The sequence below is a fragment of the Corvus cornix genome, chromosome 2, assembly GCF_000738735.6.
Source record: "Corvus cornix cornix isolate S_Up_H32 chromosome 2, ASM73873v5, whole genome shotgun sequence".
NCBI classification, from domain to species: Eukaryota; Metazoa; Chordata; class Aves; order Passeriformes; family Corvidae; genus Corvus; species Corvus cornix.
This window is the reverse complement of record NC_046333.1, coordinates 81013412-81031973: the sequence shown is the minus strand read 5'-3', so window position 1 is coordinate 81031973 and position 18562 is coordinate 81013412. Positions and strand designations below refer to the sequence as shown.

At 43.1% G+C, this 18562-nt stretch overlaps 1 protein-coding gene across 1 annotated transcript in view; it reads left to right on the top strand.

Annotated features, from left to right (window-relative positions):
- Positions 1 to 17774, top strand: part of ANKRD33B (ankyrin repeat domain 33B) — a 54079-nt gene extending 36305 nt beyond the window's left edge. The window contains exons 3-4 of the mRNA XM_039549382.1: positions 4525 to 4665; positions 11510 to 17774. Coding sequence (XP_039405316.1) covers positions 4525 to 4665; positions 11510 to 12360 — 992 coding nt within the window. The 3' untranslated portion in view covers positions 12361 to 17774. The remainder of the gene's footprint in view (positions 1 to 4524; positions 4666 to 11509) is intronic.
- The last annotated feature ends 788 nt before the right edge of the window (positions 17775 to 18562 follow it).

Genomic DNA, 18562 nt, shown 5'->3' with positions numbered 1-18562 from the left:
TGGAAATTACTGTAGTCAGCAGAAGCTTATACAAACCCCCAACAACTTGGATGTTTTCCCCTGCCTGTGCTAATCCTAAGCTACAGTGTTTACACCAGTTATTTAATTAATTATCACAAGATACTGGTGTAGTGTTAATAGAGATTACTGTGAGGTTAACATTGCAACCAGAGGAGCTACAGTGCTATGGATGCTGCTTAATTATTGCTGGGTATTAAGTAGTAACACTGAGCAGTGTATCATAAAGACCTGAAAGCAGAGCTTATGCAAACTTGCCTTTAGTGGAGAATTTATTTGTTGGGGGGGGGAGGTTTAACTTTAGGGTGTGAAAGTAATCACACTTTTACAAAATAAATTATTTTGAGATCACTGTTATTTATACCAAAACTATGGGTTTTCCTGTGGAAGGTCTAATATCAAATCCACATTATTTCAGTTATTTGTAAGGTAGTATTTGAAGGTTTCAGAAAGTGCTGCCATTTTTGTTAGGATCCACTGACCAGGTGGGTCAGGGATTTTGGGTTTGAGTCCCACCTGGGGTGCCAGAACTGATGCCTTGAAGCGTCTACCTGAAAACAGAGGCTAGACAAGATTAAGAGCATAAAAGCAGGTATTTATTTGAAGTGCCTTCAGTAGGAACACCTTGGGAGTCAAAAAGCTTCTGAGGGGCTACACCCAAGATGGCCACTGGGTCACGGGTTTTTAACACTTTTATAAGTTTGGTCCATTTACATATTGGGGTTAATTCTCCAATTACAATTTCAGGCAATGAAGTAATTACCCCAAGTTTCCCCCCTCCCCCTGTTCAGAGGCTTTAGTTTACATATTTCAGGGCCTGGGACAACAAGGTGTCCTTGAAGTGCAAACCTGGAGAGGCTTTGTTATGTCTAACCAGCATGGGAGAACAGTAGCTAACAGGCTGTATGAAGTTTCAGAGTTACACACTAAGCAATATTGCAAGGACAATGCAGAAAAAAATGGGAGATTGATAGAAACAAGCAATTGAAATAAGATGTGGAAAGAAAGGGAGGAAGGAGAGTGACTTTAAAAAAAAAATGGGAAAAGAAGGAAAATTACTTTTTTTTCTCAGTTCTCCTGCTGATGGGGACATAGCTACATCAGTGTATAGTAATTGGCATGCACTGGTGTTCAGAGAGAGTTGTATTTGCTTACAAAGTATAGATGTTTTATGTTACAGCCATCCGTTTGGGGCAAGGCTGTAGAGTCGGGAACACAAATTGGAAGTTATCCCAGTTCCTGTTTATTAAGAAAGACATGAGAACACAAACACCTAAAACGCCCAGAGGAAAAAGCATTCTGGGTGTCCTTGGTTCCATCCAACTGTGAGAAAGCATTCACTAACCGCAGGCCAAACACAAGCATTTTGCAGGTACAATTCAGGACTGAAATGTTACTTGACAAAGCATCTTCCTTACTATGCAGCTTATACTTCTGCCTGTGTTACACAAATTATTAGGCAATATTGTCATCATTATAGGCCTTTCCTTTGTGGCAGCAATTAAGTGAATTAAGCTATTACAGACATCTGTGCTGATCTCTATATATGGCTTGCAGGGAGAAGAAGTGTACCCTTAGCATGCCAGTTCTGGTAGGAGATAGAGCTGGCTTACAAACAGCAAGAGCCTGTTTGAATTCAGTATAACCAAACTGGCTGAGTCCAGGCTCGTTTATTTTAGAGATGCATACAGCTTGCACAGCAGACTTTGCATCACAGGAGACTCACTCAATTAGGTACAGGCTGCTTGTTCTCCCAGACACAGGAGAACCAAAGCAAACTTTATGGCCTTAAATCAAAAGTGTATGACAGGGTTTGAACTAAAATTTGGCAGCTCTGAATTTTGCTTTGCATTTGATATCTGTTTGAACTGGAAATCTGAAGCAAACCTCAGAGCACAGAATATCCTCCAGATGAAAATTGCAGTGGTTTTCAGGAATCCCTGAGACACAAAACTTCTGGGAATCACAAACTTTAAATTTTCTTTCTTATTTTACTGCTGATAATTTTTTTGGTTTCATTTGAGGCCTTTTCTAGTCCCCTGGAGAGTTTTGGTTAAGCAAGATTTTCAGGATTAATTCAGGATCACCCCAGATTTGCAAAACATCTCTTACTGTAATTATACTTTAGGCAAAGGAAAGAACATCTTTAGTGATGTAATAACTCCTGAAAAATCTTCCGTCTTATTATTTCTAGTTGTTTCAGTTTGCCTCTGGTTTTTGTGGTCAAAAAGCAGTATTTCAACTGTTCCAAAGCCTTCATGAAGACACATGCTCTACATCACTGAAACAGAGAGTGTCCTGCAAAACAATTTGGGCACAAAGATTCTCCCAGTAGCAACTGATTCCTTGCTAGGATTTGATTTTATGCCAAAAAATCAGCAAAGCTGAAGCCTCTGTATTGAGTAAGCTGGACCAGGTCACTTGATCCTGCCCTGAACCCAGTCCACTTTGGCTTTGTTCAGCTTGTTATGGTTTGCTGAATTTTTATATTTCATTCTCATTGGATTGCTCAAGGTACAGGGAGCTATTTATTTGGTTTTCTCTGACTTGGGAGTTGCTCGTCTGAGCTGCACTATCTCTACATTTGCTCAGGTTTCATGAGAGTCTCCAGTTATGCAGAAAGGTAACAGTCAAAAAAATTACAGGAGAGAAAGTAAACCTGCAACACAAATTAATTGGTAAAGACTTTCATAGCCTGCTTTTCAAAGTGAATGGAGGACTGTGTTGGTACAAAGTGGCTGCTGATGAAATCGACACCAGATGTGACGCTATAGACTTTTAAATTGTCCTGTATGAATTATAATCTGCTTCAGTAACATTTCTAGATGAATTTGAATGGCATGCATTACAGAATAGTCAGCTGGACTGCAGAGTGAGATGAGAGAATACTTTTACATCTCCTACTAATTAAATTGTGATTGTTGCAGCTGCCTGACAGACGGCATTATTTTATAGAGCATCAAAGCATCATAAAATGATTGACAAGTGGAGGGAAAACTGTTTTGAATGAGTCATTATGGCACTAGCTATTCGTCTGATAGTCCAATTATAAAGATTTGATGTCTTAATTGGTCTTCCAACCATTTAGCTAGAGATGTGTTCAGCTCCTCAGTATAGCCTTGCAGACACCAGTTATCCTGGCATACAAGGCACATGAATGGCAACAACAGTTGCTTTTAGAAACAGAACTTAAATAATTCATTTTACTACCAAAACTGAACATCAGTTCCATTTTCCAACTGCAGGAGAGTAGACAAGTGGCTTTACACTGTCAGATGGAAAAATAAAAATGTGAGATCCTACACAAAATATTCCTTTCTCTTGTATCAGGCCTGACATGGTTCATTAGCATTATTGGCTGGAATAACTGTGCAATCATCACTTTTTAATGAAGCACCATGATTCTAAGGCTCAGATTTACCAGAGGAGGGGAAAAGCTGAACCTTTGCAGTCAGTTCCCCCAGTGACGTGTCTTGGTTTGAGACAAATTGGGAGGAAACATCTGAAATGAACGTGTCCTTGAATAGAAGGCAGGTTTCAGCAGCACCTCCCTCACCCAGGTTCAGAAAGAATCTCTGGAGGAAAGTGAAAAAACCTGTTTATTTAACAAGCAAGGTGCGCTCAGGTACAATGGGGAAAAAATGAATAATGTTAGATAATAAAACCTCTCGCTGTGAAGAAGACCTGGTAGATTCAGAGTCCTTTCTGTAGGTGTGGCTCTGCTCTCTCTGGAGCTGGGGTGTGTCCTGGGCCCCTCCGGGCTGCGGTGTGGGGCCTCCCGGTGATGGTGTTCCGGACCGGAGCAAAGCTGAACAGTTCCAGTTTGAGAAGAAGAAGCCACAGTCCCAGGAAAACTCCTGCCTCAGCTAATGAACGAGAAGCTAGCTAAAAAGCAAGAGAATACAACTCTCTTCCCTGCTGCAGAGCTGAGCGCTGGGGACAGAGCGTGAGGGAGTTATCTGTGTTTTTGAACACAGCTGCCAAAGGAATTCCACCACCTTTCCCCCCCATCTCTCGGATCTGGCTTAAAGGCACAGAAAGGCACAGGATTCATGTCTGGGCAATAAGCAGGCAATAGAGGATCCAGCATCATAAAGTCACCCCAAAACAAGATGGAACTTCCTTCCATAAGCTGTAGGGATTCCCTTTGCAGTGCTACTCACTGAGTCAAGAAACTGGGGCCCCTTGCAACCTCAGAGTGACTACCTCTGGTCTTCAATTATTCCCTTACCTTAAACTGACTTTTCAGAAAGGAGAGCAACTTGAGAGAAGGTGGGAACCCATGTTTTCCACCTCCTATCCCAGCATTCTGGTCACAAGTCAGGGCCACTTAACCCTAAGGCTGATGACTGCAATGAGTGGAAGAGGACACTAAGAAAAGAGATCTTATTAATTATCTGCATTTTCCATTTATCAGACCTGCAGGAGTAAATTTTTGGTTTATCCTTGAAACAGAACCTTCATTCTGTGACATATTGTTTTTCTGTTTCTTTTGTTTCTTTAAAGGGCACATAACCATTACAAATTATTTATTGAACTATTTTCCCGGGCTTGATATTGAGAAGAGGAATGCGTTTGGATTCACAGCACTGATGAAATCTGCAATGCAGGGCCGAACAGAATGTGTGAAAGCCTTGGTGATGGCAGGTATACAAAGTGTTTTGCTTCTTCTTTATCATCATCTAACTAAATCCTAACAACTACCAAAAAGAAAACTGGCTCTGCTTCCTCTGAGAACTGTAGTACAGCCTTCCCTGGAAATGGGTGCAGCTTTTAAATAAGCCATAGTCAAGGCAGTGAAGGCACATTCTGGGGGAGCACTCAGTTTGCCTGTACAAACTCACCCAGGAGCTTTCCTAGAACTCTCAGGGTGAGACTGATTGTCCCCAGGAGAGTTTGGGGACCAGGATCATCAAAATTTGTAGAACAGAATTTAATGAAATCCATGACAGAGGTGGGAAAGGCTCACAGGGCTCTTGCTGTCAGCTCTGTGTGTGACAGTGCAAGGGTGGGACCAGAGCCAGACCTCCACTTCTGCCTCAAACTGTGGCAGGGACTGGAAAGCTTTGGGGTCTCAGGCTCCTGTCAGGAGAGTTGGGTGTAGGGGCCATATCCCACAGGGAACATTGGTGGGAAATTTGGTGACTTAGGATTTTTTTAATACCTCTATAGCTCTGAGTTTGGTCTCCAGGTTTATGGGCAACAGGGCACCAGCAGGTCTGTCTCTGCTGCAAGGAGGGAGCTGAGGCACAGGGAGTGAGCAGGTCTCTGATAACAGGAATTATGTTTCTCGCTCTTGGCTCTTGTCTGCAGTTGAGTTCCCAGCTGTACTGCATTGCAAGTGAAGGGGTCCTGGAGAGAAGACTCAGAAGACCTCTTGAGGGGCAGCAGCCTCTACAAGAGCAGTCCTAACATACAGCATCTTTCAGCCACAATATTGCATGGGTTTTTTTATATGAAGTAACTGGTATATAAACTGGTAGATAATAATTAAATATCTAGCTTATATTAGTATATATTCTTGTTTTTCAGTTGCAAATCTATGACACGAATTAAATATTATGGAAATAATAACAAATGGAATGTGAGTATTGTTAGTGTCTAGATCAAGAGTCCTACAGGTCCATTTCATTGAGGAAGATCTTGAATAAGGAGTTCATTTCAGTGATTTTGCTGTCACAAGAGTCTAACCCCTCATAATCAGAATATTTTAAGTCACAGGCTTTTATCAAGCCTAGTGATATTACTATCCTTCATTTCATAATATCCAGTTTCTAGACAGATATGATAGTATTTCTGTGTCATTGATATGACACAGAAAACATGATGTGGTAACTGGTGTGTTATTTTCTGCTAGGTTCTGTAGCCTCTTACACTGGAACAAAGGCTTAGGAATTGGATCATTCATTTTATGTTAAATTTTTATGACAAAAAATTATGAAACTGTTGTCAGAGCTCAAACACTGCTAGAAGCAGATGCACTTTCTGGACTCACACATACTTCATGCAGATGCTAGTTCAGAATTTTCCATTGTGTGTTATAAATCATCACTTAAAATGAAGCTCCAATCCTATGATTTTCTGACTTGTCAAATTGGTCTTACGGTGTCATGACCTATTATTATCACTAGAGATCTGAGGGAAGCCCATTCGTTCTGTTTGGGTCACTAGAAGTTGTTTCACAACCTTTCAGCTATGTAAATAACTCAGTACTTGTTATTCTGATTCTTATACAAAAAGTATCAATATCAAAGTTCACTGCTTTGGTTGCTGCCTCTGGCATCTGAACAGCCACTTCTTGTTTCGATGGTTCATAAGAAAACAGAATATTGGGGAGAACAAACCTTTGGCCAGCCAGAAAATGGCTTTCTTAGCCTCCATCTTGAGTTTGCCTACAGAAAGTTTTATCAGCCTGTTTTTGCATCAGAGATACTGAGGATACCAAAGATTATCCACTGACTAAAGATCTGTAGAGTTAATATACTTTTGATTTTCTAAATTGAAGTTTCGGTGAGTACTTGCAGTTCCTCACATTTTCAGCTGAAAATAGGGGCCACGAAGGAAGTGCGGTAAATTGTGTGCCCCCATTTTAATATCTGAGTATTTTTGAGCACTGCACAATCTGGTGACATGGAGGGAGGGCAGGAGGGAAATGCTCATTCAGAATGGATTTAGAAGTAGTTTGAGACTTATGGGACACTGAGTGGCTGCTGACAATGAAGTGCTAGTGTGCTGAAGAAGGTAAAAGAAGTTGTTATTAAAAGATTTGGTGAGAAAACCAATTTGACAAACAAACCAGCAAAATTCTATATCAAAATATAAAAGTGTATGGCAACATAGAAGGGAAACACCCATAGTCAGCTGTGGGTCTACTTGCACAGCTACAAAGCAGTTTATGTGCATTTAGAAAAGAGTTACAGCCAGGAGGTTTTTAAACCCAGTATCCGTTCAGTGGCTTGGGTAAGACCTCTACTGATGGCCAGCTACTTATGGCAATGCAGAAGGTCAGTAAAGCAAAATAACTCACCTTCCTAGCTGCCTTAGCATGGTTTTAGCACAGTCAGATGGGGAAAGAGGTAACAGCAATGTGTGACAGATGGTCGGAGCTGGATTGCCAGTGACTGCTCTTTCTGAAATTTGAGTTCCTGGAGGGGGGCCAAGGTCAATCACTACAAGATTAAGGCACTCTGAGACACTTGGCCATAATGTTGCTCTTTCAGAGGGAGTCTTTGGAACATGCGAATTTGCTATTCGTGAGTGCACAGCGGGTGAAGGGTGGGCCCGGTCTCCCACCGGCAGTTTGTCACAGGCTGCTGCACTGCCAGCACCGCGCCACTGCCAGCGCTCATCAGGAGAGCCAGCCAGAAATGCTGGTTGTTATTCACGTGTCAAGCCCTGCTGTAATCTCCAGTGTAAACTCAGTGCTGCTTTAGTAGCGCTGTTGGAGTGGCCCTGGATCTGGAGACTGGGCTTTAAACACTGGGCTGGTAACAGAGCCTGAGCCACCTCAGCCCCTGTCTTTAAACTCAAGATGCCAGTTCTGCATCTCAAAAGGACATGAAGTCTTAATAAAATAGGATATTTATATCCTAAAGGAGCATGTGTATTCAAACTAACTGTGCTGAAAATGATGTTCAGGGCAACTTTTAGGAAAAGCAAGGCAAGTACAGCATTCCTGAAAGAAAACTTGTAGGCTATACTTACCCTGAAATGACAATTGGTTCCGTAAGACTGCTATCACGTTTACAAAGGGACATGACTACTCGTGTCTGTTCCAGATAAGGCATTCTGCTGAATGACAAGTTTGTTCAGGAATGTCTCCTGATTTGTGCAGAAAATCAATAAAACTATGGTAAATCATGCCTTAGAAGAGATTTTGTGATACAAGGTACAAAGTCAGCATCGATTTCTGTTAAAAGATTGGGATTTCAATACTCTGTAGTATTGTTTTCTGAGAGAAAGTTTCCAAAACACCTGGGGACTCATCTGTCAGAAGGAGTGGGCTTCTCCTCAAAGGGAAGTGAGCCAAGGGTGACAGGAAGGCCTCAGCACCAGCCTCATCAACAAAGGCGGTCCTTTAAGGAACATGGCAGGGCTGGTGAGAACAACCTGGATCAGCCAGCACCACAGGGATTGCCAGGCAAGTCCATGATGATAAGGGCAAGCCCACAGAGACAAGGTGGATCTGAGGTCAAACACAAAATTAACTCTGTGGGTCAGGGTCCAAACCAGGAGGGCACATGGCCAGGTACAGGCACAGCCCAGACAAGGACCAGAGCTGAGTGCAGCCCCCAAGCAAAGGTGGGGAGCCCCCAGTGAGCACTTTCTCACACTGTTCTTTTTGAACTACTCTGCTCCAAGGTCTCACAGTTGCACCATAGCAGAACTGGACTGACTTTTTCTTGAGGATAGTGCTAAGCAGCTGTCTGTACCTCTTGCTTGCTTACAAACTGAGAATTAAATATGGTGTTTGAAGACAATTCCTTTAGCTGCTGTTCTTCCTGTATTAATTCCTTGCCTGTTATATGTACACCAAGGAAACAACTTCCACACAGTTTGCCACAGTCACAGTCAGCTCTTGTGGGAAGGAGTTCAGACCGAGGCAAGGGTTAAGAAGGGACCAGGGAAAGATGGGACAGATTCAAGAGTAGGAAGCTTTGACAAACAAACCAGCAAAATTCTATATCAAAATATAAAAATGTATGGCAACATAGAGGGGAAACACCCATAGTCAGCCGTGGGTCTACTTGCACAGCTACAAAGCAGTTATGTGCTTTGTGAGATGGGACAGATTCAAGGGTAGGAAGCTTGGGTAGGGAAGTTCAAAAACAAGTTAGTGAAGCAGGAGGTCGTGTGTTTGTACATCTTATTCCCTCCCCTCACTGATTTATCTGTAACTTCTGCAGTCATGAACTTCATCAAACCCTTCTGCCTTTAAGACCTTGAAATCCTTTCTTCAAATCCACAGCTGGTGAACTCTTTGATTTGATTGACTCTTCCTCCTCTTTGGCTCCTTTCTGCCTTCCAATCTGGGCGCCATGCTTGACTCCCTGCAGTGCCCTGGTGCTCTCTCTGAGTGGTCCTTTCTGCAAATTTCACTTAAATTACACTTAAACTGTGATCAGCAATATTGCTTAGGGTGTCTCCTTCCACATCCATTCTTGTTCTGTATCTCCAGCATCCTTTTTAGGGATTTTCTCAAAGACTTAGGAATTAACTTAATAGAGTTAAATTTGAGGGTTTTATCACTTTCCCCGTGCTCTCTTTTTCCCTTTATTTTCCTGTAATGACAAAACATCCTTTGTGGGAAAGGGTATACTGAACCCATTACAAACTGGTTTGTGGTTGCCTTTCCTTATTTTGAGTACTCCTAATTCTAGTTTGAAATGCTGTCTCCAAGGTAATCCACCCTGAAAAAAAATTATCATGGTATTCTCTGGCCTTTTCCTCAGGTCTCTGGACATCTCCTTGCAAAGCAATGGGACAGACTGTCGCTTTTGTGACAAAATCTGTGTAGGTCAGTTTTGTGTTTGCTGTTTGAAAATGGTCCTTCATCTGGTAAAGAAGCCCTTCAATAAATTCAAAAAGCCCTTTAAACTCTTTCAAGAAACCCAGAAAATATCTGCAGGGCCAAAGATATGAGTAAACCATGACTGAACATTGCAGAGCTCAGTATGTTGAAGGCAGCTGGGCAAAGAGCCCGTGCCTGTCACAGGGAGCATGGCGCAGACCTGCTGAACAGTCTGTAGACTGGAGCATGCAAAGCTCCCTCTGAGATCTGTCAGAGTTCAAAGGCAGGATATAAAACAAAGGATTTTCAGCTTAAGAACTTGTCTGCCTGACACCAGAGTGTTCACTCATTCTATTGATTTCATTCATTCACCTTCATACCCATATACTGTAAAACATCAAGATGTGTGTGCCCAGGTGGTGTGCCCAGGATCGCTTGGATGCGAAGCACAGGATGTGGTGCCAATTATCAAGTCCTTGACACATCTCTGAGATTGTATTGAATTGGTGCCATCAAGCCAGTTTTTGGACAGGTCTTTTGTATCCTTTAGCGCTCACCAGCTGTAATCTGTTGGGTTTTTCCAACAGTATCCTGCTAACTTCAGCTTCCAAAACCACTTGCTGCTGCTCATTGTTCTGCAGCAATTCTTCACAGGTGCACTCTGAATTGAGCTTTCTCTGTGACCAGGGCTGGGCACATGCCATCCTCATTGACAAATGCCCACAGTCCCACTCTAATATCATGGGAGGACTTCCCTGCAGTTTTCTGGTTGCCAAGGGATGTGGATATGGTACTAAAGAAGTTGTAAAGGAAACCATAGAGCAGACTAGGATGCCTGCTTCTCCTGATGCTCTTGTATCCTCTCTTCAAGCATCCAAGTGCCCTGGAGGAGGAGTGTAACTCCACTTGAAAACAAAAGAGTGAAGAACAAGGGCAAAAGCCAACAGGTCTTATAGGAAGGTAGAGAGATCAAAAGGAATGCAAAGATGGAAAAGGATGCAGATATATAAGAAAAAAAAAAGAATGGTGATGGGGAAAGACATCAGAATTGGAGGGATAAAGATTATAAATTGGGAATGGGAGGAGGATAGGCCACTAGAAACAATTTCCTTCCAGGACATAACACTTCAAATGTCTAAGCCTCTGCTGTGTAGCCTGTATCCCAGCTGCCTCTTACGACTGGTCTACTTGGCAATAGCAGAGTGTTTTGGCTAACAATTACTTCATTTTCTTAGGGCTGGTAATCTCAGGTAGATGAGAACAGCTGCTCTGGGCTCAGACTGAAGGTCTATCTCACCCATTATCCACTCTCTGATATTTATGGAAACTTTCCTTATATTTGATCACCCTTGTTACCATCCTCTCAACATTTCCTAATTCTACAGGGTCCTTTTAGATGTAAGAGGGCATGAATTGCACATTTGTTGTTTTGTTTATTTCCCCCTTTTTTGCTTTCTATTTTTTTCCATTTTTAATGCTTTTTAAGAAATTCGTTATACTTTATTGGCTGTTCTTACCCCTAGTGAGCAGTGAGTGGATATTTTCATGGAACTTCCGATCATTAACCTTTCTTCCAAGTGGCAGTGACTGTTACAAAGTCCACTATTTTATATGGGGAGAATTGTTTCTTTCCATATCTGTAACTCTTTTCCTGTGAGCTCAAGGGAATGAATATTAAAATGTCAGTCAAGATTAAATGCAGGTAAAGTTAATTTTTTCATTATTTGTAACTTAAAGAGAATTTCATATATAAGTCTTAATGTATTTTACCTTGTTTTAAATAAATAAGGAGTTCAGAAAGTCAGGAACGTGATCTGTCCTTAATTCCATGTTTATTTTGACACAAATATTATTGTGTATTTATGTTGTATTGCAGGGGTCTGCTGGACTCACCTCTGATCACAGCAACAGGAGTGTAGGTGGTTTAATTAATTAACACTAATTGTTTTTCTTTTTTTTTCTTTTTTTTTTTTTTTTGAGGGGCAAATGTTCATGCAACTGACCCAAGCCGTGGACTGACTTCATGGGAATGGGCTTGTTTCACAGGAAGATCAGAGTCTGCCTTGGTCATGCAGAAGCTGATGGACAGGCCATGCCCAGAACAGTTTTCTGATCAATATAAACCAGAATGGCCAAAAATGAAGGAACTTCTCGCCAAGGCTGCAGAGCCAAAAAGCTGTTTGCAGAAGGTTTCTGAGTGTGTAAGGGCAGCTGTCTCATTCCGATCTTTCTATGGCCCAGAAGAGGATGGGGTCCTTGACCACATGGTGAAGGTGACAACAAGCTTGGGAAGTCCCTTCATTGCTCTGGCATGCCAGACTGTGTGCCCAGGCAGCCCACCTTGTGTGGGGAAACGCAGACTGGCAGTGCAGGAAATCCTTAGGAAGCAGAGAGCAGAGGAGATCCGATTTCACGACAAAGATCACATCAGCAGCTATGAGAAGCTCTTTCAGAACTCCAAAGTCACAGTGATCCCCAAGAAGAAGGAGCGTCGAGCCAGCCTGCAGCCCATCAGCATTTCAATGTCCCAAGTGAACGCAGTAGCCACGAGGAAAGCAAGCCTCCTGCCGCTCCATCTGCTTCGACGGAGCAGTGTCCGGCCGGGATTTGTCATCCCCAAAGTCCGTGTCAGCAAGGCTCCCCCACCCACCTTCCAGCCAGAAAAGGCCAGAAGGAGGAGCAGTGCAAAGGATGACCCCTATCTGCAGATTCCCAAATGGAGATACAAGGAGCTAAAAGAGGAGCGGAGGAAGGCAGAGGAACAGGAGAAGAATAGAGCAGCAGAGGCTCAAAAGCCGAGGCAGGTGTCTCCTGCCCAAAGCAGGACCTGATTTAAAGGCAGTTGCTGAGAAGGTTCTTGAGCCACTGAGTCTTGTTATCCTAGCAAGGTAACAGACTGACTGCCTTCGTGCATGCCCACTGCTCATGGAGCTGGAATACTGAGCCATGGCCTTTAAGGAGCAGAAATACAGCAAGGGCTATGCCACAGCATGTCTGATGGTGGAGCAGGAAGGTATTTTGAGGTGGAAGACTTACTAAGCTTACCTGTCTGCTGTTGACAGGAAGCTCTAAGTGGTGCAGTCCTCTTGTGGATTCCTGTTTTTCCAGCTCCAGGTGAATGACTGAGAAAGAGCTTGCAAAACATGTGTGTGAAAGGATTGTATTTTGTGTTTGTTCATTTTGTAATGGACCAAATTAAGGAGCTGTGGTTTTGACACTAGACATTCCTCCCTCTCGTTCCTTAGGTAGACATATTGCAAAGGTTTATAGTAATAATTTAAAATTGATCCTAGTGTTGGTTGGCAGTGAAAATCCAGGTCTACAATTGTTTTGGATATTCTAAGCACTTTATTTCTATTCCAGTAAACAGATTTTAAGTACAGGTATTCAACTCTACAGGTCTATACAGTCTATATGGATGCAGTTCTTAATGCTGTTGTTTGCTCTGCTGAATCTAAAAAGGGCTTAATATGAAATATCTCTGCAGTTGAGGTATTCACATCTTCTGCAAGTATAAATCATGTGCAGGGACTGATTTCTTTGAAGAAATAGAAAAGATGAGATAATTTTTGATTGCCACCATCACCTAAGATTTGCCTCCCCCACTAGATTTCCCTTTATTCATTGTCTGTTGTCTCCTCTTTAGTCTCAGGGAAGCTTTTGTCATTGCTTTTGACTGTGAAATAAGGGAGATGGGTGAAGCACAGTGGATATTTTTTAGGTTGATATTTATTTTTTAAAAACTCACCAGGTTTATTGTGAGGCTTTCCAGATTATAGATAGGACAAGAATATTATGCAGCTTTCAGAGGTGTCAAATCCAGCTATATGCTGGCAATACCCAGTCAGAGATGCAGTACTAGGCAGCTCAGCCACTGATGCGACCAGATGTCCCTGCAAGCTTTGGTACTACACCTCTGGGTGCCCGAAGAGGGCAGTACCTCACCCCTCTGTCCCTACACTGGGAGAAAACCTTCCCTAGTGTCGAAGTACATCTCCAAGTGGCAGTTCCCACGGGTTGCTGCAGGTTCCTGTGCTCCACATTAAAGCTTCCTCTGGTTGTACCAGCAGTCAGCCTGAACAGCAAGCCAAGCCCTGGCAAATTCTGATAAGGAAGGGCTGTAAACCTGCTGCTTGCTGAAGAAAGACCACACTCATAGAAGTAGAGGTCCAAGGCAAACAGCACAGAGCCCATGCTCAGGATAAGGTTTTGCTCAGGCTTTGCCCACATTTGAACTGAAATGTGCTGCAGTGTGTCCTCCTGAAGGTGTTGCTGTACTGGAGCCCAGGCAGACCCCACCTGCTGCTGTCACCATCTTCTCCCCGCAATTAAAGAGAGGGGAAACTTTTCCATCCTTTAGTCCCAGAGCACAAAGGCTGGCCACAGTCTCACTGAATTTGTAATGAAACTGTGCATGTCATGGGAGAAATAAATTCAGTCGATTGAAAAGTAGCACCCAAGTCAGCACTGCCAGCTCCTGTCTCCGGGGTCTGACAGAGGTTAGGACAGATGTGTGAAACAGGGGTTTTTCCACACAGCCTGTTCTTTGTACTTCTGTGCTGGCCAGACTGCATTGCCAGGTAGCCTCCTAGGTCAGAGCTGGAGGAATATGCACCTGCTAATACACCTGCCTAGTCCTGGGAATATGAAGAAGGTTTTAACCCTCAAGTGCATCAGTGCTGCGCAATTCATAGGCACCAATGTTGTAATGGCTTTGGAGCGGCCAGAATACAAGCTGAACTCGTTTCTTTGGAAGGCAGGAAGACAATCTTTTGGCTGTCTGTGGCAAAGGTATCAGGATAGATTTCAGACTGGTACACTGGATTGAATGGTTTAACTTTTGTTTACTGCCAACCCAGGGTTTTGAAGATTTAGCACTCAGATTTGGTATCTGAAAAGCAACCTGTGCTGCAGCTGAGCACTTGAATTTGCACTTTCAGTACCACCTGCAAGAGACCGACAATTGACAGGTGCTCTCAGGGATTAACGTACAGAATGCTAGAATTAGGGGCTGGAAATTAAGCCTATTTTCTAATCCTTTGTACTTTACTGTGTCTATGTGCAAAAATGTGATATTTCCATTAAAAGAGGCACAAGCTGTTAAACCTATTTGGCACCCTCATTCTTCACAGGGGTTTGAGGATGCTGCCTTTGACTTTCCAGTAGATCTAAAAGCCTATTCACTTTCACCAAAGGACTCATCAACACCACCTGAAAGAAGTTTGGTTTCCCTGGAAGGAGTTATTGTGAGTTAAGTTCCACTCCTTGTGATTTTTTTCCCTAGGAGTGAAGGAAAACCGCTACATTTGTTCCCCAGCAGGTTTTGGCTGGTCATCTCGCTGGAGAGAGAAGTCATTGCTTTGCTGGCCTGTGTCCATGTTGCTCTGCTGCAAGCTGGTGGTCTCCCAGTATCCTTGCAGACAGTGTGACTCCATTTTGGGCATCTGTGTAAAGCTTTGCACTTGCTAGTTTTGGAAGTGGAGGCCACAGGTGTCTGTGTCCTCATTGTCTTCCTCCCCTGCTGCCTCACTGCCCCCCAGCTGTCTTCTCCTCTTCATCACTGTCCTTACCCTAAAGGCTGCACCCCTCACTTGCTGTTTATGTTGCCTGTCTGAAGGTTGTAGTGGGCAAAGCTCCCACGAAACACTTCCTGAAACCTGTGGCAAACAGACCACAGTGGAGGAGGAGGAGGCACACCTGGCTTACTTTCAGCCATCTGCCCCCTGAGCTGCTGCTGCTGAGGACGATTTGACTTCTGTTGGATTTCAGCACAAATAGAGTGGTTTGGTCTGTGTTTTGTTGTGGATTTTTTTCCCAAGAGACCCACAACTATGAAATCTCAGGCAATACTGGCTGCACTTCAGGTTGCTCCTGGTCACTCAAGCAGCACAGTTTACCTCCTAAAACAGAGCAAGCAAACCCTTGGCAGCACCTCCTGGCAGCTGGGGCCCCTGAGGGAAGGCAGAGGTGCCACTGCAGAAAGATGCTCCTTGGAGGGAAAAGGGACATTTATTCCTAGGGCAGAGGAAGGTTTTCTACCTGCCTTCAGTGCCAGGCTGCAGTCAGGCACATTGGTGGGAAGAATGTTCCGGAGTGTGGTAGCTGGAGTAGGGACTGTGTCTACTGTCCCAGCCACTGTGTGTCTTGGTACACCGGGAGCACCTCACCACGATGCTCCCAGGAAGCTCCCAGCCCCAGGGGCTGACTGAACTGCAGTAACTGCACTAACAGGGATTTAATACAGTGACAGTGGGAGGTGAAAGTCCAACTGCTTCACAACATTCTCTAAGATTATGTTGTGCTCTCATCTCTGGTGAGGAAGAGCTTCACCATGGGGGTCCCCAGTAGCCTTCCTCCCGGAAGGCACCATCTTCCCCATCGCCCAGTACCAGCCACTGTGCTGGGCATCATCCAAATAAGGAAAAAAACAAAAAGGTATTCATAGATACCTCCAAAGGTATCACAGGCTGTCACAGTGTTGGAAAAGAAGCCTGGAAAATGAGAAGGGCCAGCTCATCTTGTTTTGGAGAACAGGAATTTTCTTCTGTCTGAAGAATTCCTATGTACAGTTAAATATAGTATTTATGGAAAAAAATCATAAACTCTGGACCTTTTTCTTTGGCTGTGGAGCTGTTGACCACTGGGAAGTATAAATTATATCAACCAAATCAATGCTGATACTGAGATGTGCTTTATAATGCTAAATATGCTAAATAAGGATCTCCCAGACTTGGCAAACTGTATGCTCCAAATCAGGTCCCCACCTAGAAAACATCTATATAATTATTTTAATATACATGGTATTACACTAATCCGTACCTGTACAACTACATACTGATAACACAGTCACACATAAACATATTAATATATAAAGTAATGAGAGACATATATAAAACATATGTATACATACATATTTACAATCTTCTAAACATATATTATTAACACATATACATATAAAAAGACTCTTACCTCCTAGTGATAATGTGGAGCACTTATATATGTTAATGATGACCGTCTCTCAAAAAGCCAGTAGTAAATAATTGTTGCGTAAGAGGAACAAATCATTTGGGGTATATTATGGAGGCTACAAAGGGAAAACAGACCAGCTGCCTTTTCACTGAACACTATGTAGCCCTTGCATGGAAAGAGGCGGGGATTATGTGAAAATCGTACTTCACTGGATACTTAAAGTTATTATGCACATTAATTTTGCCTAGTCAGGTTTAAATTTGCCACTTCTCTTGGCACATTTGAATTTACAATGGCTGTAGCATGCTTTTATATCTATAAAACTGTATATACGTTTGTGGATAATTAGTGGGCCAAATGCTGCTGTTTCAGTCCTCTCTCAGGGAAACAGAAGAGGTTGGGAAAATGGGTTCAGGTGGTTCATTTTCCCCTTCCCATTGTAGCAGCTTCCCAGATGAATGATGGTTTGCCCAAGCCCTCCCTCCCAAAATGATAAAAAATGAACAGAAACCCTCCAGAGGCAGATGTGCAAAATCTGTGTTTGTGGATGCCATCCTGGATGCATTCAGTGGTCTCTCACAAGGTACTGATGGAGCAGGGAGCTCCTGTAAATGTGGATCAGGAAAGGGGCACAGGAACTGCAGGAACATCTCTGCTCCGTGTGTGTGCGGGTGCCAATGGGATTTTTACTCTTGGTGCCATAGTAACTGAAGTCAGCTCAGAGAGGTGCTAACCACAAAAGGTGCCTCCTGAGTCTGTACACAGCTTTCTGCTGACAAAGGTGGTAAAATATTTACTTTCACACCACATGCAGCAGCAGGGAGTTAAGGTTTCCTTGTGTTTGCTGCCACTATACTGAAGCCAGCTTTTTGCAGAAGCCAGTAGTGTGGGGATATTCTGCGTTATTGTGTGAGAGTGCTAATGGGACACAAATCAATAAGTAAGTGGGGAATTTAAGTAATGGCCCCACTAAAAGTTCTGCTCCAAACCAAGGTGAAGTAGTGTTTCAAAAGAATATACAAACATAGTTGTACTGAAAGCAGACATGCTCTATAATGAGCTTGGCTGCTTTCCCAGGGAAGTGTAGTGGAATAGTCGTCACGCAGCATTTACCCAACTTTTGTGCAAATGAAATGTGGTCTTTGACCGCCTGGTATCGTTTTCAAAAAGCTGCAGTTGCAGCCTCCTGAAGTGTATTCATATGAGTGAAATAAAACATTTGTTTGGTGAGCAATAGAACTGAACAGACCAGCCATATTAAACTAATTTTTCTTTGTTTTGGTCTCAAAAAGTTGTTTAGCAAACAGAAATTCCACTAACATGTTCATAAAAACATACTTTGTGGGTGTTTTACATTATCAGTTTCTCACCTGTGGCTTTTGAAAAATGTGGGGTTTATTCTTTGCGTGATTGACTGCATTATCCTTTTTTTACTGTTCACAGGCACAATGAGCAGTGTTTGCCTGTGGTTTCCCAGCTCTTCTGCAAGAGCCTTTTTAGCTTTCTGAAGGGTTTCCAGCCCTCATAAGAGTCTACACCTGCTCTTTGCTAGGAGAAACTGTCAGGTACCAAGTGGCTGAGCTACAAGGACCAGATGTTGCTGTGTGACAGTGGCCATCTTGATCATGGTGACCGATGGGCACTGCTTTTGGTTGTATGCTCAAACTGCATCCTCCACATTCTAGGGTGATCACTTGCCCAGTAATTTGCCCACTTATGAGCCTTAAAAACCCTCAACTGTCTCAAGATTTGCATGACCGACTAGGATACTGTGCTCAGAGAAAGCCAAGGGAAAAGTGCTGTGTGTCAGCTGTCCAAAGAAGAGATAGCCAGGTATCATGGTGAGGTCTGGTCTGTATTTAAAAACAACACCAAAAACCCCAATTGAGCTGTTTTAACTGAAAAGCTGAACTAATGTGCACAGAATCTCTTGGGTTGGTTTTAATCAGGCTGATATTCACTTGACTTAACCAATCAGAACTGGTTTGTGATCAAAGTGATATAAATCATTCAACCAGAAATCAGTTTCCATGCAGAGAGCTGTGGCAGCCTAAGTGAGTTGTT